Source organism: Larimichthys crocea, chromosome VI (genome assembly GCF_000972845.2).
Source record: "Larimichthys crocea isolate SSNF chromosome VI, L_crocea_2.0, whole genome shotgun sequence".
In the NCBI taxonomy this organism is placed as follows: Eukaryota; Metazoa; Chordata; class Actinopteri; family Sciaenidae; genus Larimichthys; species Larimichthys crocea.
In genome coordinates this window covers 13,828,834-13,843,984 of record NC_040016.1, presented here as the reverse complement: position 1 = coordinate 13,843,984, position 15,151 = coordinate 13,828,834, and the positions used below count along the sequence as shown (strand labels likewise).

Sequence of the window (15,151 nt, the reverse complement as noted above, 5' to 3'; positions counted from 1 at the left end):
TAGCCCGAAAAATATGGTAAAGTTTTTTAGTTGGATGGTTAAGAGGGAATTAATATGAGTGAGTAAATATGTGGTGTACTCAGCCAAATAGTTAGGTATTAAAAGTATTGGTTAATTGGCCAGTGATTTTCCCTTCTTCTTTTCTTTGCATATTTTGAGCTGCATCACTTTATGAACAAGTTCAAATAAAGAGAAAGGCCAAAGGAATCTTTTATGCTAATAACTGTATCAGTCTGCAGGCACATAATCCAGCTTTCCTTTAACTTGAGGTACAAAAGGTGTAAGTCTCGTCTCATATTAGAATGATATAAATACATAAAAATTCAATCATAAAATTGGTGCCTAAAGCATTTATGTACTGAAATGTCTTTATAACAAATATCACAGCATCTACACATGCATGCACACACAAGCAAGCATGGCTCTCACTGCTGACTTATTCTCATTTGTATTAATAGGTCAAACAAAAGCTCAGTCCAGAAATAGAAGGTGGTGGGATGACTTAATTCTCATTTACATAAGAAACGGCCACGCTGCAGTTGAATGAGGAGGCTCTTAATTGCATCTCTATCAACTCTCTGTAGGGAGACATAGGAACCAACATGGTTTGGCAAAGTGTCCAAACCAATTTGTTAAACACGCTTTAAATCTTTGCATATGTATTTATTAAATTACATGCCCCCCAGTTGTAAAAGTTTCTCAGTCGGCTGCGTTAGTTGTAATATTTAGTGCTTTGTCAGGCTGTACTTCAGCACCATGGACAGCTGCAAAATTGCTCCATGAATGTCTGTCTTTCTCTGAGAGACACAAACAGTTTGTGCACACATTTGCGTTTACCTGTCTGAATACTAAAAGCTGTATAATCAGAATCAGGGACAGCTCACTGTATTACTGTCAGTGTGCTGCACTGATCAAACAGGATTGAAAGCCTATTAAATTGTTTACTAGTTTAGTAGTATTTAATTCTAGTATTTAAATCTTCTTTTTTTCTTTTTGTTTTGCTTCTCCTAATACACCCATCTTTTTTAAATAAGCTACAGTGTAATATAATTGCTATATGTGTCTTGTAATGTATCCCACTATGGTCAAATTTAAGTAATTTAATAACAAATTGTTATTAACACAAAAACAAAAAGAAGAGTCACTAAATTACGTAACAGGTTAAGCTCTCATTTATTGAAATCAGGAACCTTTTTTTCCCTGATCAAAATCATGATTAACAGAAAAAGAAAGTCCTACATGGACAATTTAAAAAACATCAGGTAACATATCACAATACTTAGTACTTTATATGAAATGAATTATTTGAATGGAAAAAGTGCTAAAAATCAACATAAATGGATGAGTACATACTTTATGTGCAGTAGTCTTACAGAACAAGGAGGATATGTTCTGTTACTGTATGCTGTGTGTCCACTAAATGAGCATCATATTGATTGGAGCCCCCCTGTAGTGCACCAGTGAGTCCAAATACCTCCTTGGAGTCTACTTCTTGGTTAGACCAGACCCTGCATATGTATTATCTATAACATGAGGGCTGCACTAGTTCCCTTGTGAGCTGCAAGTGTTTTATAGTCCAAAGTAAATCAGCCCACAGAGAGCTTTTGAAGTCAGCTAGCCAAGAGTGTGGGGCACAATGGCTCCCAGAGTATTACATGACGCAGCACGAAATTGGACTGGGAATAGGCCTTGTTTCATTCCCAAATATATGCCAGTCTGTGAGTGAACAGCCAGCAGACTGCAGGGCATCCATTTGAAGTAGCGCAAATGAATGAAGAGGCGAGGAGAAGTGAGTTCTCTGAAGGTCATTTCAGCCAGAGTTCATTCAGTTCATTCATTTTAGAGTTTCTTTTATATTGCACACACTGTGCACAAACTACACATATGCATTTATTTACACAACAACAACAAATGTACTAATTGCACACAGTTTTCCAAAGCCTCTCAGTCTCCAGTGTGAATGTGAGCTTTGATTTTACCCTTTAGTGTTTTTTTTATCGTAAGTTTTCACACTTGACATAAGTAATAAGCATAAATAGCAATTTATGAAGTGTATGTTAAACTAATTTAAGTGCGTGCCAACAGAATACTTGTCTATATACTATATACTTATCTATGTATATATGAAAACATGGTGTGTTGCAAAATGTCTGACATCTATATAATTTTTCTCTTCTCCTTCCTGTCACGGTTACCGAACTACAGCCTGTGGCTCAGCGGCAGGTGGTGTAGAGGACGAGGGTGAGGCGGATGCCGGTTGGATTGAAGGCGCAGCTATCCTGTTGTCTGTGGTGTGTGTGGTGCTGGTGACGGCTTTCAACGACTGGTCGAAGGAGAAGCAGTTCCGTGGGCTACAGAGCCGCATCGAGCAGGAGCAGAAATTCCAGGTTGTCCGTGCTGGCCAGGTCATACAGCTGCCCGTGGCTGACATAGTGGTGGGGGATATTGCACAGGTCAAATACGGTAGGTGTGAGGATGTTGTCAAACTGTGTGTGGGTGTTAGAGTTTACTCAGTTTCTGGCATGCAGTCAGTTGAATTAACTCACATTGTGAATATCTTCTTGGTGGAAATTCATAGTTCAGAGAGATTTAAAATAAAAACCATGAACCGACACACTGACACCACAAAACACAGCCAAATATTAACAAACATCATTTTAAAGTTATCAGTGACAGAGTGGGTCTTCTAGATCCAGTAAGTTCCATGATACCAGTAATGGTTCCTACATTTTACCTGTTCAGTCATGCCAACTCTCTGTTTATATTGATTAATATTTGATAATCATAATATTTGTGCTTTCTTAATACAACAAAATCTTTGTATCAACTCAGTTTTGATTTCAACCTTGACTTTTTTTAAACATATGGCCGTTATTTGTTCCTTCTTCTGGATGGTTGGAGGTGCCCACTTTACTGCCTCCATTGGCTTGTCTATTGTTCTGTGTAAAGTAATTTTCATGGTTCAGCAGCCGAAAATAGACTTCTGTGTAAAGTAATTTTCATGGTTCAGCAGCCGAAAATAGACTTCCAACACATTTCCACAGGGAGATTAAAGTTACAATATCCACCTTAAGCAATTATATGTATTTAAGCTACAGTATGTTAATATTAATGATGAGAAATTAGTTAGTTGCGTGGAGAAGCTCACACACATCCTGTCCCAATACAATCTTGTACCAAGAATACACTACAGTGGTCATTAGCTCAAACCCATGTCAAACCCCCTCCAATCCACTGCAGATAGAAACTCTGCCATTCCTATCATTGCAGGTGACCTGCTACCTGCTGATGGGGTGTTGATCCAGGGCAATGACGTGAAGATTGATGAGTCATCACTGACCGGAGAGTCTGACCACGTCAAGAAGAATGCAGACAAGGACCCCATGCTGTTATCTGGTATGTTATCAATTGACGGATGAGTGTATACTGCATGTCACAGTCGTGTTTTCTAGCATGTAATTTCAGTAAAGGACAAACCTACCTTCACCTACTCTCTCAAAATGGCTAGCGACTACTATTTCTTCTGTCACTTTCTTTACAAAATAGTAATGAATCTACAAACAAAGATTTTCATGCAGTGGGCTGGTGTAAATTTGTCATCCTGCACCAGAATATATATAATGTCAAAACCTTTTATTTTCATCCACTGCCTTCAATGTCCAATGCAAAGTCTCAAAAAATAGGCTTAGGTTTGTTCTGTAACTCTAATTCCTTTTAGAGTACAAATTATACTGTAAGTCACAGTCAGGGCAAAACCTCAGACAGAAGACAAAAGGTTGTGAATGTAATTTAATCATTAGAGAAGACATAGTCTGTAAGACAATCTACTGTATCTTTATTGGTATAGTATTTATTTGCTGGACTGCAGGGAGAATATTTGCAGCTGTAGGAGTCTTAGAAATAAAGAATATTGCTGATAACAGAAATGTGGGTTAATCTGATCTCATATCTTAGTATTTTTTTTCTGTAGATAATTAGCTGTGTCCCTTTTTGCTGCCTTTAATTAGCCTCATATTCACCCACATCAATGTACTCTCCCAAAGGTTAATAATGTTGTGTGTGAGTGTGTGTGTGTATACTGTATATATACACATGCAAGTGTAGTGACACTTTTTTTTTTACTGTTTTTGGCTCACTACTCCATGGCGTTAAATTTGAAATGGAACAGTGAATGAAAATAATGTACTGACTTTTGGCTTTAATGGTGTTTGAGGCACTTAAATACCATTAAAATGTAAAATTGTTTGACATAAATGGTACTGGTCCCCATATTTTAGGTCAGTGCAACAGGACAGTGATCATAAATATACTGTAGAACCAATATAGAACCAAAGCTACCAATCACAGCAAACAGTTCTTGAAGATGTTGTTAACATGGGACCCAGCTGTTTTAATATATAATGTACTATGAAATTGTAAGCCAATGAATACTTTCACACTCAAGAGTTCACTATTAGTATAGATTGTGTTTAGGAATGAACTGAGGCGGAAGCTGTAACACAATTTATAACACTGTGCTGCCCTTTTCCCAGGGACCCATGTGATGGAGGGGTCAGGACGCATGGTGGTTACTGCTGTCGGTGTCAACTCTCAGACTGGAATCATCTTCACCCTGCTGGGGGCTGGTGCAGAGGAAGAAGAGAAGAAAGAAAAGAAAGGTAAAATCATTATATTATTAAATTGTCCATATGCTCAATATGATTTTTCTGAAGTTGCTTCTGGAGTACTGAGGTAATTTGTCTCTTTGTCAGGGTTGCTCAGCAACGTACCCTTGAAAAAGCTTTTGTCGTTCCATTACCTTATGTCCTGACAGTCTGACTGTGTACGCTCATTGCATAATATCAGTGTTTTAAACTGTCCTTGTTATCAGAAGGGCTATAAACAGTACACTCACAAATGCCCGCCTGTTTAACTCATGTGAGCTGTATGAACCTTTTGTAGGTACTTGTAGTGCAGTGCTCTTTACTGAATGTGTATAAATATTGTATGAAATGAGTATCGGTAGTACACAAGTTACACTTGTGAGCTGCAGTATCCACATCCTTTGGGTTCAGGTGCTTTATTCTCCTTACTCTCTTATCCTCACAAATTTTCCTCGAAGGAGAGGCAGTGGAAGATGGACACCAGAATACAGGTATAGTATCACCTTTCTCTGACCCCTGGAAGTGGCACTTGATCCGTTTGACCGTTAACCCCTAATCATCCCCAGTAAAGCACCGTTACCCTTCAACCCTTTTCTGTAGCCGAGCACCGTTGCCCCAGTTTAATTCCTCACTTAAAAAGAGAAGTCTCATCATCACAACACCGCTTCTGCGATTGTTGACAGATGACACATTTCACAACGCATAATCCTCTCCCCTTATTACAGGCACTGCACTCATCAAACTAACTAGCTGGCATTCAACATCGGTCCTGCTTCATAGACGTATTGAATGCCATGATTAAACAAAGCCTGTCAGACTCATCTCATTTCTGTGTTACAGAACAATGACATGAGAGCGACAACCTTGCAGGTGTACAGCACATGTACCAGCAGTAGAGTAAAGTAGATGGTATAAGCTGTTGTATAATTCTATGTCTGTTCTAACATCAGTAATGATTTGGCGCCAGTGCTACCAGTGTTTCTTCTGATAGCTCTGTAGTTTCAATGAGCGGGTACCCTAGTAGCTTGCATGGATAGTGGACCATATGTTGGGAGGCGTTTTGCCTCAGAAGTTAACTGTGAAGATGCCATCCCTAGTGGGAAATACTTTCTTTTTCTGATTTAAACACTAACAAATACTATTTGTGTGTGTTTCTGACTTGTAAGTATAGTACTTCAACAGTATACTTTTGATCTGGCTGTAGCACAGTGCAAATATGCATTATTTTCCCAGGTTATCAGATTTATCAAACTGGGAACAATAATCCTATAAATTTACTTTAAACTGTCATTCACTGTTAATACATCCTTTATCATCCTTTATCATCATTGATCCTTTATTTGTATTTAGATGTAGATTCATAGATTTCATTAGATTAGAAGTTTTACTGGCAGAAATGTCTGCTAATATCTCACACACTTCACACATGGCTGGCCTAATTATACAACTTAATTTAAAGTTTCATTATGACTATATATGACTTCTTAAAGTTAAGATTAGATTTAGGCAGATGCAACTTTAAAGGGTCCCATCACTCAAATGCAGTTTTAATCATGGATGGATTTGCTGTCCAAACACTGCTCATTGCAAGCTCATCAGTTGTTTGCACTAAAGTCACTGGGGTGCTGTGTCATTAAAGAAAGCAACTGGAGTAAGATAGTAAATGAAGTATAGACCTATGATAACTACAATAAATTGTGTTTTTGTTAACCATTAACTCCAGACATGACACAGTTTATGTGACAGCTGTCAAAAGACAAGCGTTCCAGGTTTTGAAACTAGAAGGGGGTCTAAAGCAAAAAGTTTGACACCGTCTCAGATTGACATCATAATGTTGATTAGCCCCATCACTTGACTGGTTGGCACATGTGTATTTCCCTGGCTAATACCTATTTTGTTTACTTTACTTGTATACTTTGATTTCAGACTGGCTATGCTACTCCTTTTAACTAATTTCTTTCAGATTTTCTGCTCAAATTATGATTTTGTGATGCTAAAAGATATTACATGAATAACATGGTTTAAATGAAAAAATAAATAAATAAAATAAAAGCAGTATATGGCATACAACATAACATTGTATGATAAAATTGCCATTGTTAACTGTACATAGAAGATTATAAACAGTACAGTACATTCAGTATATTTTAACAAATATACTGTATGTAAAATGAACTTATAGCTGGTTTGTCAATTCTGTAGCTCTGGTTTCACATTTTCTTATATTTCCATATATGTTATGTTCAGATTTCATGTTTCATGTCTGTCCAGTGTTACACTTGTTTATTTGATTGACATAACATTTAGTAAATTACTTTAGTAGCATACATACATAAGATTTCATGATTAGATACATCACAAATCTTTGATCCACATTGATTACAACACTACGACTTTAGTGTTCACATATGCTGAATCTATTAAATGTGCTATAACCATGTTATTTCTGTTCATTGTCTTGTGTATGCACCTGCGTGTGTGTGTGTGTGTATTTGTGCGTGGGTGCGTGGGTGTGTTTTTGTTCATTCACGTGCGGCCTTCATTGTTACTGGCTAGACTGCTCCCATCCCCCCATCCACCCCATCGCAACTATAGCCACGGATGGGGCTGCAGGGATTAATGCCCCTGGCAGTGCCAGCCTAATTAATGGTAGGTTGATAAAAACCTCTGATCTCTGACCTCTTTCTGTTGTGACTTTTGACACGTCCTACCTTCTCCATCCTCCAACTGCCTCCTATCATCGGTGCTCATCTTCTACTCTGCTCTACCTTTTCTTTCAGTCGTGTCGGACCCTTTTGTAACCATGCCGTCAATGCATGTCCTCTGTAACCTTGTAGTAGAAATTAGTCACATATTTCTTTTTCTTCTCTTTATGCTGTCTTTTGTCTTGTAAGGTTTTAAATGTACACACAACATTGCTGTCTTGGAAAAAATTGGAATGACCTTTTGTCTTTTTTTGGGGGGTTGCCATCTTTAAATGACAACTAAAACCGATAAAACTCTTCAGGTCTCTGGATGGTAGTAGTGAAAAATCTTTAAGCATTTTATATTGTTTGAAGTTGAGTGTCATTAAGGAAAGTTTGACATTTTGTACAATACATTCATACCCTGACATTTTTACATTTTGGTTATTGTATAGATCAAACTAGAGTAAACAGTCAGAGTCAGGATATCTGTTCCTCTATGTTTACAGTCTTTATGCTTACTAAGCTAACCAACTGCTGGTAGTAGCGTCATATACACCTTACAAACATAACAATGGTATTAATCCTCTTATCTAACTCTTGGCATGAAAGTGAATAAAGATACCTCTTCAATAGCTCAGAAAATGTAGAAATACTCATGGTGCTTTTAGGTTAATGTATCTATTGCGTGATAAAAGGATTGCTTTAATAATTCATTTTTCTTATAGTAGGTAAGACACTAGCTGAAGAATGGTGACAAAATTGCACTATAGGGTCCTCTCCTTTAGTCGGATGTCCTCTGAGATCACTTAGTACAAATCTTCTATTTCTGTGTGAGCTGGACAAGATGCAAAAGATTAACTACATTCATGGTTGCGCTGGGTTCTCTCTTATCTTTGTCTCCTTGGAGAGAAGCCACAAAATGTTTGTATTCAAGGCAGAAGGGGCTTGATTTGCACTGTAATGATGACCTTGTGCTGTCCTGGGCTGGAACAGAGCAATTTGTCATCTTCAGCTTTATTGTGACTCCAGGGAACTGGCTAATGTGGAAGTGGAGGTGAAACAAGCCATTTATTCACCACATACATCCCAAAGATACTGGGAGAATCTGGGCTTCCGGCTGTACCTGATTCATTTTCTCAGTGACATTTGAGTACAAAGCAATAGAATACACATTTTGAGCAATTTCTAGCCTGACTACCACTGAGACAAACAGTGCATATCTCTATAATTAAAGCCTGGGTAGATAATGAGATCAACACTGCAGTATATTATAAATGCTTTACTAATTATAATGTCTTATTTTATGAATATTGTGTATACAGTATATTTGTTTTTTGAAAGGACAAGACTCTTGTAAGTTTTATTGTTATTTCTATACAGTATATTGTACTAAACACCTAGTTGATTCTTTAATTTTAAGTCCACACCTTGTGTAAGCAAAATCCAACAGCATAATAAATTCACTGAGATTTCGATTTTCCTCCAGTTGTTCTTATGTAACTTCGCCATGTGGGAGGCCTTTCCTTCAGAGGCTCGCTCTCTCTCTCTCTCTCTCTCTCTCTCTCTCTCTCTCTGTATTGTTCACATCTCCAGTCTGCTTCCCTCTAAGTGTGTGATCTTGCATGTGCTTTCTGAATTTTATGCATGCTGTCTCTTGTTTGTGCGTATTATGTGCGTGTGTTTGTGATGTACTCTCCCTCACCGTCAGTGTTCAGTGTAATGCTGTATCTACGGTATGTCTTGATATCTCATTTTATACCCTGATGATTTGATTCGTATTGTTGATAATGTGTGTGAACTTACCTGTACTCATAGTGTGAGTATGTCACTTTGAAAATAGAAAATTCAGCAGAGATTGTGCAGTTTAAAAAAAAAAATGTTCTGCATAAAATTATGCTATACAAGATATGTTTAGGCCCATTAAGCTATTCTAATTACCTGATTATTTGCTTATACTACAATAAAGTCTATTAAAACCTAATTTCCTCCGACTTAATTTAAGAAAATCTGCACACTATAGGATTTTTCTGTGACTCTCAATTACATTTTGTCTTGCCAGTAGCTATAGCTTCTTATTACATTACATCACACATCACAAGCCTTTCTATGTTACTGTCACGGAGACGTTGTATTAAAAGTCATTTTCCTGTCTCCCTGTTTGTGACTTTTGGTTTTCACTGTGTGTGTTGTCTCTGTGGTGATAATTTGTTGACTTGTCTGCCTTGGTTATTTTTGTTGTTATTGTCTTGTATGTCTCCATCATAGGTAAAATGCAAGATGGCAATATGGAGAGCAACCAGATTAAAGGTAACCAAACCACATCTTTCACTCTCTCTTCCCCATCCTCCTCCTCCCTTCTCCTGTTCTTCTCTTTTTTTTTTCTTCCTTTCTACGATGTGTGGTGTACGCTCTGGGTCAAATGCAAGTGGAAATCATCCACTGCTTTATTTATATCAGCTTAAATGATATTATATGCTCTTAACACCTCACTGTCTCTCAATTTATTTGTGTTAATTAATTAAGTGTGGGGACAGTGAAGTCTAACACTGACTAAGTAAATAAATAAATGTAAGCGTTTGACCCAGGTTTTACCTGCAGTCATATTAGGTTAGAAAATCTCTCCTCTCCACTCTGTCTGTCACTGATATGTTGTCCCTGGTCTGTTGTTCTGTTGTTGTTCTTGTTGTGTTGTTGACTTGTCTTGTTCTCTATGAGAGAACAGAAACCTGTCCCTCTACTATGTCCCTACCACGCTCAGGCTGTCCCTTTTTTGCCACCAGTACGCCAATGCAACAAAAATTGTCTGGGATTAAAGGAATACTGTGATCTTTTTAAGGGTGTAATTGTTATTGTTAATCGCAAGTCTGTGAAACTTCAAATATAAATAATACCAAATGCCACGTTATCAAAGTAACATTTTCCATAGGAATAGGTTACTGTCTGACAAACAACAAACACCAAAAGTGATTCAATTCTCCAAATCATATAATAACTTATCAACAACATGTTTGACGTTGTTTTTTCTTCATAAATTCAAGTTACATTTTCTTTAAATCAGCTAATTAACTGACTACTTTAGTGCTTTACTACCAGGTGCTTTTTAAAGTAATTTAAATTTCGAAACTTTGAAACTTTGAAACTTTGATTTGGTACATTTAACCATAATGTCTATCCATAGGTCTATCTGCCAGGTCCAAGTATTCATATCAGATCAGAATGTTTCCTCTGTTAAAAACAGTGTGGTTAAATGGAATAATAGACAAAAGCTGAACTCAAAGTATCCCCGAAACAAAGGGGCAAAATGGTAAATGAAGACTTGCAGACTGTGCAACATGGTATCAGCATTGCTAGAATATATAACACAATGCAGCTTTCGGTGTGTTTGGTGGTTGTTCTGCTGGGTACAGTTGGATACAGTCAATTTCTGTCTTGTGTCACAGGGGTGGAAACACAAAACGTTCAACCAGACAGCATGACAAATGTTCAACATTAAAAGTTTATTTTTTTTCATGAGCATCAAACACATGCCTCATTGTTATTGGGAAACTGGGCTTAACTGATTCTTGGCAATGGGTTACATTACCAGAAAAACACTGTGCTGTGTGTGTTTGTTAGAGAGATGGAGACAGAGTGAGGTACTTGATTATTGGTTGTATAGCCTGTTTTTTTTATTTTATTTCAGAAATTATGCTTTTTTTTCATTTATTTTCAGGTATTTGATTTTTTGAATATATGAAATTAAGTGAGTTTTTCTTGTGTGTGTGTGTGAAATGTGCTGCACTATACAGTACATAAGGTTTTTCCTCACTTTGTGCAAATGCTTAGCAGGTTTCTAAATTATCTGTGAATATGGACCTTGGACCTTGGATGTAGGACCACTGAGTCATTCGTGACTTATTGTAATATACAGTATACTGTATGTGTTTGTGATTTAAAGATAGTATGGATGATGAGAAACATAGCGTTTACCCTACCACAACAAAAAAAGATCTACAGCATCATGTATTTTCTATATCCTATGCAGAACCGAGGTTCACAGCCCCTTGGATTTTACCACGAAGACAATTCAGGGACAAACATAAACAATCCTTATTATGGTGTATGGAAACTTTATACATACCAATTAGTTCCCATCTTGTCACAGGATGTCATATGATCTCTTGTTGGTTTTAAATCTAATGTGTATGTCTGCACCAAATGTGCTGAACCTAGTATAACTCTTGGGTGTTGAAGCCTGGCTGCCTGCTCCTCTTCACTCCCTCGGTCTAATCTACATTTCTAACACTGCTGATGTCTGTTTTTTTTTTGTTTTTTTTGTGTTGTTGTTGTTTGTTTTTTGTGGTGTTTACAGTAAAGAAGCAGGATGGAGCAGCTGCCATGGAGATGCAGCCTCTAAAGAGTGCTGAAGGTGGAGAGACCGATGAGAAAGAGAGGAAGAAGGTGTCCGTCCCAAAGAAAGAGAAGTCTGTGCTGCAAGGGAAGCTGACCAAACTGGCTGTCCAGATTGGCAAAGCAGGTACAGGAAATTGCTCAGGGACAAGTCTATCACTCATTCAGGCAGTTATTTCAGGGGCAACAAGGTACTGCCCCATCATCCTGTCAGTCAAAGCAAGATGTTGCACTAAAAAGACTCACTCCTTGGTTGCTTAAAGCAACAGGATTATGATGATTATGATATGATTATGATGAGTTCATTGTATTTTTCCAAATGACCTGTCCTCTAAGGACTTGCTGAATCGTTGTAGGGGGAACAACTGAGGCACCATTATACAACTGTTTCACTTCAGCAATTTTCATCATTACATCACATTTATTTATCTGGAGCTTTTATCTGAAGCAGTTTACAATAATTGTGCACTCCATACCATAATCAGTTCTTTGTCATGTAATTTAAAGCCATTTATGGCACCAAGGAGTTGATGTCTAAAACACTTGCACTAGATCTGTACCCGCAAGCGTTTTTAGTAACAGATGCCCACAAGCCAGTATGCCCACACTGTGGGTGTCCTCCCAGCAGCAACATAGTAGGATTACTGTTGAACAAATGATTTCCATGAATATTGCATACCTAAAATACTTCATGCACAAATTCGAGGGGTTTCTGGACCACTGTCAAGGAAACGAGAACCACAGAAGTCCTGAAAATATTTCTTAGGAAGTTGAGAAAAAATCTGACTGCCAAGGTTTCCAAGTGTTTTTTTTTTCTTAGTAAGAAGAATATGATTTCTCATTTTCTGAGAATCCATTAAAGAAGTCCTTGATTTTACAGTGTGCTCTTACATCAGATTTGACTGATGGAATGAGGACATGGTGCCAGAAAAATGAACTGCCATGGATGGATTAGCATACAAGCGGCACTTTAAGCTCATATGGCCTTCCTGTGGAGGACCTGTGACCCTCCAGCATGTGTGCCTGTTTTTTATGTTACTTTAGCTTCCCTGCTCTCCGTAGGACTCTTAAGAACCCATTAGCTTATTAGCTTTCAGAGGGGTAAAGAGCCCTGATTCACCTGAATCTACAACATGAAACCTGTATACTTTAATTGACTGAACTGCATTTAGACGCTGCATCTAATGCATCAGCCTCTATTAAAGCAGCAAGCGTCAGATGGTCTATGCTGTATAGATGCACAAACACAGCTTCATCATCTTTAAACCTAGCTAAAACTGATGCAGGCTAATACAGCACTTCAGCAATAAGTTCTACATTAATAAGGTTATAATGGGGAACTGGAAATCCTCTATAACCTTGACAGTGACCAATTAGATTCACTTTCATATCAGCTGATAAACTTTTGTATCTTTTCAAAGGTTTGCTCATGTCGGCCATCACAGTCATCATCCTGGTCCTGTACTTTGCAATTGACAACTTTGTGATGCAAAAACGCGCTTGGTTAACAGAGTGCACACCCATCTACATCCAGTACTTTGTCAAGTTCTTCATCATTGGTGTGACTGTGTTGGTGGTGGCCGTCCCAGAGGGGCTGCCTCTAGCTGTTACCATTTCCCTGGCCTACTCTGTTAAGGTAAGGAAGAACAAAGACATACAGTACTTACTTTGAAGCACTGATCATGTGCACATTGTATGCATCTAGTCGTTTGTATATTTATGCAATGTAAATGGGTTTTAATACTGGGAAATTGTGACCTCTGATCCAACACAATGAAAAAGATGATTTGCATGCATACTTTGGGATTGGGTGTGGATGATGGTCACATTGTGTTAAAAACCTGAAAAAATTTAAAGCAGCAAACAGTGAAACCAATTCTAAAGAAGGACAAGTATGGAAAGCATCTTATCTGAGAAGCTAATTCAGACAATCATTTAATAGTATAAGCATTTTAAAGATTTTGTAGGCATTGCAACAGATCCTGATGATCACATTGTTTCCTACCAACAGAAAATGATGAAAGACAACAACCTGGTGCGTCACTTGGATGCATGCGAAACGATGGGCAATGCTACAGCCATCTGCTCTGACAAGACAGGCACGCTAACCACTAACCGCATGACGGCTGTGCAGTGTTATGTTGGAGATGTGCACTACAAAGAAATCCCAGATCCTGGTGCTCTGCCTCCCAAATCACTGGACTTATTGGCCAACTCCATCTCCATCAACAGCGCCTATACCACCAAGATACTGGTAAGCCACCTGTAATGGTAGTCACAGGATAGGCCTTTTCTTTAAGGTTTAAACATAAATGTCAAGATGTTTCTGTATCAGAAAACCTGTTAATTTACACTCTGTGAACTATAAGTGCTCTGAACCCTTATTTGAATATTTAAGAGCTCCCTCTGTGTGACAATGAAACCATATGACGCGAGCAGCCCCGAAACAGTGAGACAGTTCTGCAGTGCTTTCTTCTTGGCAAAGCAGGAAGTCTGTGTCCTTGGCTGCTGCTTGAGATTCATCAGGCATTTACTCAACTTGTCACCTTTACAACGGTTGTGTAATTTTGTCTTATCTGATATTCAGAGCATAGCAGACTGTAATTGAATCCAATCTGTCTAAGTGCTTGAGACGATGTCTTGTTTACAGTGAATGCAGGGAAGAGAGATTTTCTCCAAGCCAAGTAGACTTGCCTACACTAAGAAATGGACATATAGATAGATTTATAGACAGTTGACACCTTCTTGTCACAGAATCTGAAACCTGCTTCCAATGATATTCCTTCAGGTCACAGATCTAATACATAAAGCACTTGGCAAGAAATTTCTGAAAAGCAAAGTTTGCCAAGATCAGGATGTCTTCAGACTGTCGGAGCAACATGCCTGAGTAATAATTTTCCTGGCATGACCATGTACACGCACCTGTACACAGACGCACACACTCCATTTGTGCCTGTCTGTGTGTCACTATCCTTGTAAACCCCCGTAGAGTCTATTCATTGATGGCTGATCAACTGACAAATGTCCTTATGGAACTTGCATGGGGAATGAGCTGAGCAGGCGGGACATCTGCGATACAAGAATCCCACAGATTTGACTTCCTACCCCTCAAGGCACAATCGCTGTCTCAGTGAAAACAGAGCATTGGTCACTGGGTTTTAAGATGGAGAGCTACATATCTCTCGTTTTGACTCTTCTATGAAACACAGTCGATTAGACACTTAGGCATTACAGTTACTTTTGGCATACAGGTAGCATCATTGTGTCTCCTAGGCTTTATACCAGTTGGCACCAAAATATATAAAACAATGACAAATTTTATTTAACTGCTCACTCCCATTTGGATTTACTTTTCTAAAGCAGGCCATTCAGCATGTACATGTCTCCACTAATAATATTCTTGTTTATATAACGGTTTTATTGTCTCAGTCA

At 38.2% G+C, this 15,151-nt stretch overlaps 1 protein-coding gene across 14 annotated transcripts in view; it reads left to right on the top strand.

Annotated features, from left to right (window-relative positions):
- Positions 1-15,151, top strand: part of atp2b2 (ATPase plasma membrane Ca2+ transporting 2) — a 110,915-nt gene that overhangs the window by 63,166 nt on the left and 32,598 nt on the right. For 9 of the 14 annotated variants that reach the window (XM_027279672.1, XM_019277312.2, XM_019277309.2 and 6 more), the window contains exons 4-12: positions 2,206-2,463; positions 3,271-3,396; positions 4,533-4,658; positions 5,102-5,134; positions 7,200-7,292; positions 9,596-9,637; positions 11,682-11,846; positions 13,141-13,355; positions 13,731-13,973. In XM_027279672.1, the coding sequence (XP_027135473.1) occupies positions 2,206-2,463; positions 3,271-3,396; positions 4,533-4,658; positions 5,102-5,134; positions 7,200-7,292; positions 9,596-9,637; positions 11,682-11,846; positions 13,141-13,355; positions 13,731-13,973 (1,301 nt within the window). The remainder of the gene's footprint in view (positions 1-2,205; positions 2,464-3,270; positions 3,397-4,532; positions 4,659-5,101; positions 5,135-7,199; positions 7,293-9,595; positions 9,638-11,681; positions 11,847-13,140; positions 13,356-13,730; positions 13,974-15,151) is intronic. The other 5 variants (XM_010744545.3, XM_027279673.1, XM_019277318.2 and 2 more) reach the window with 3 other exon arrangements.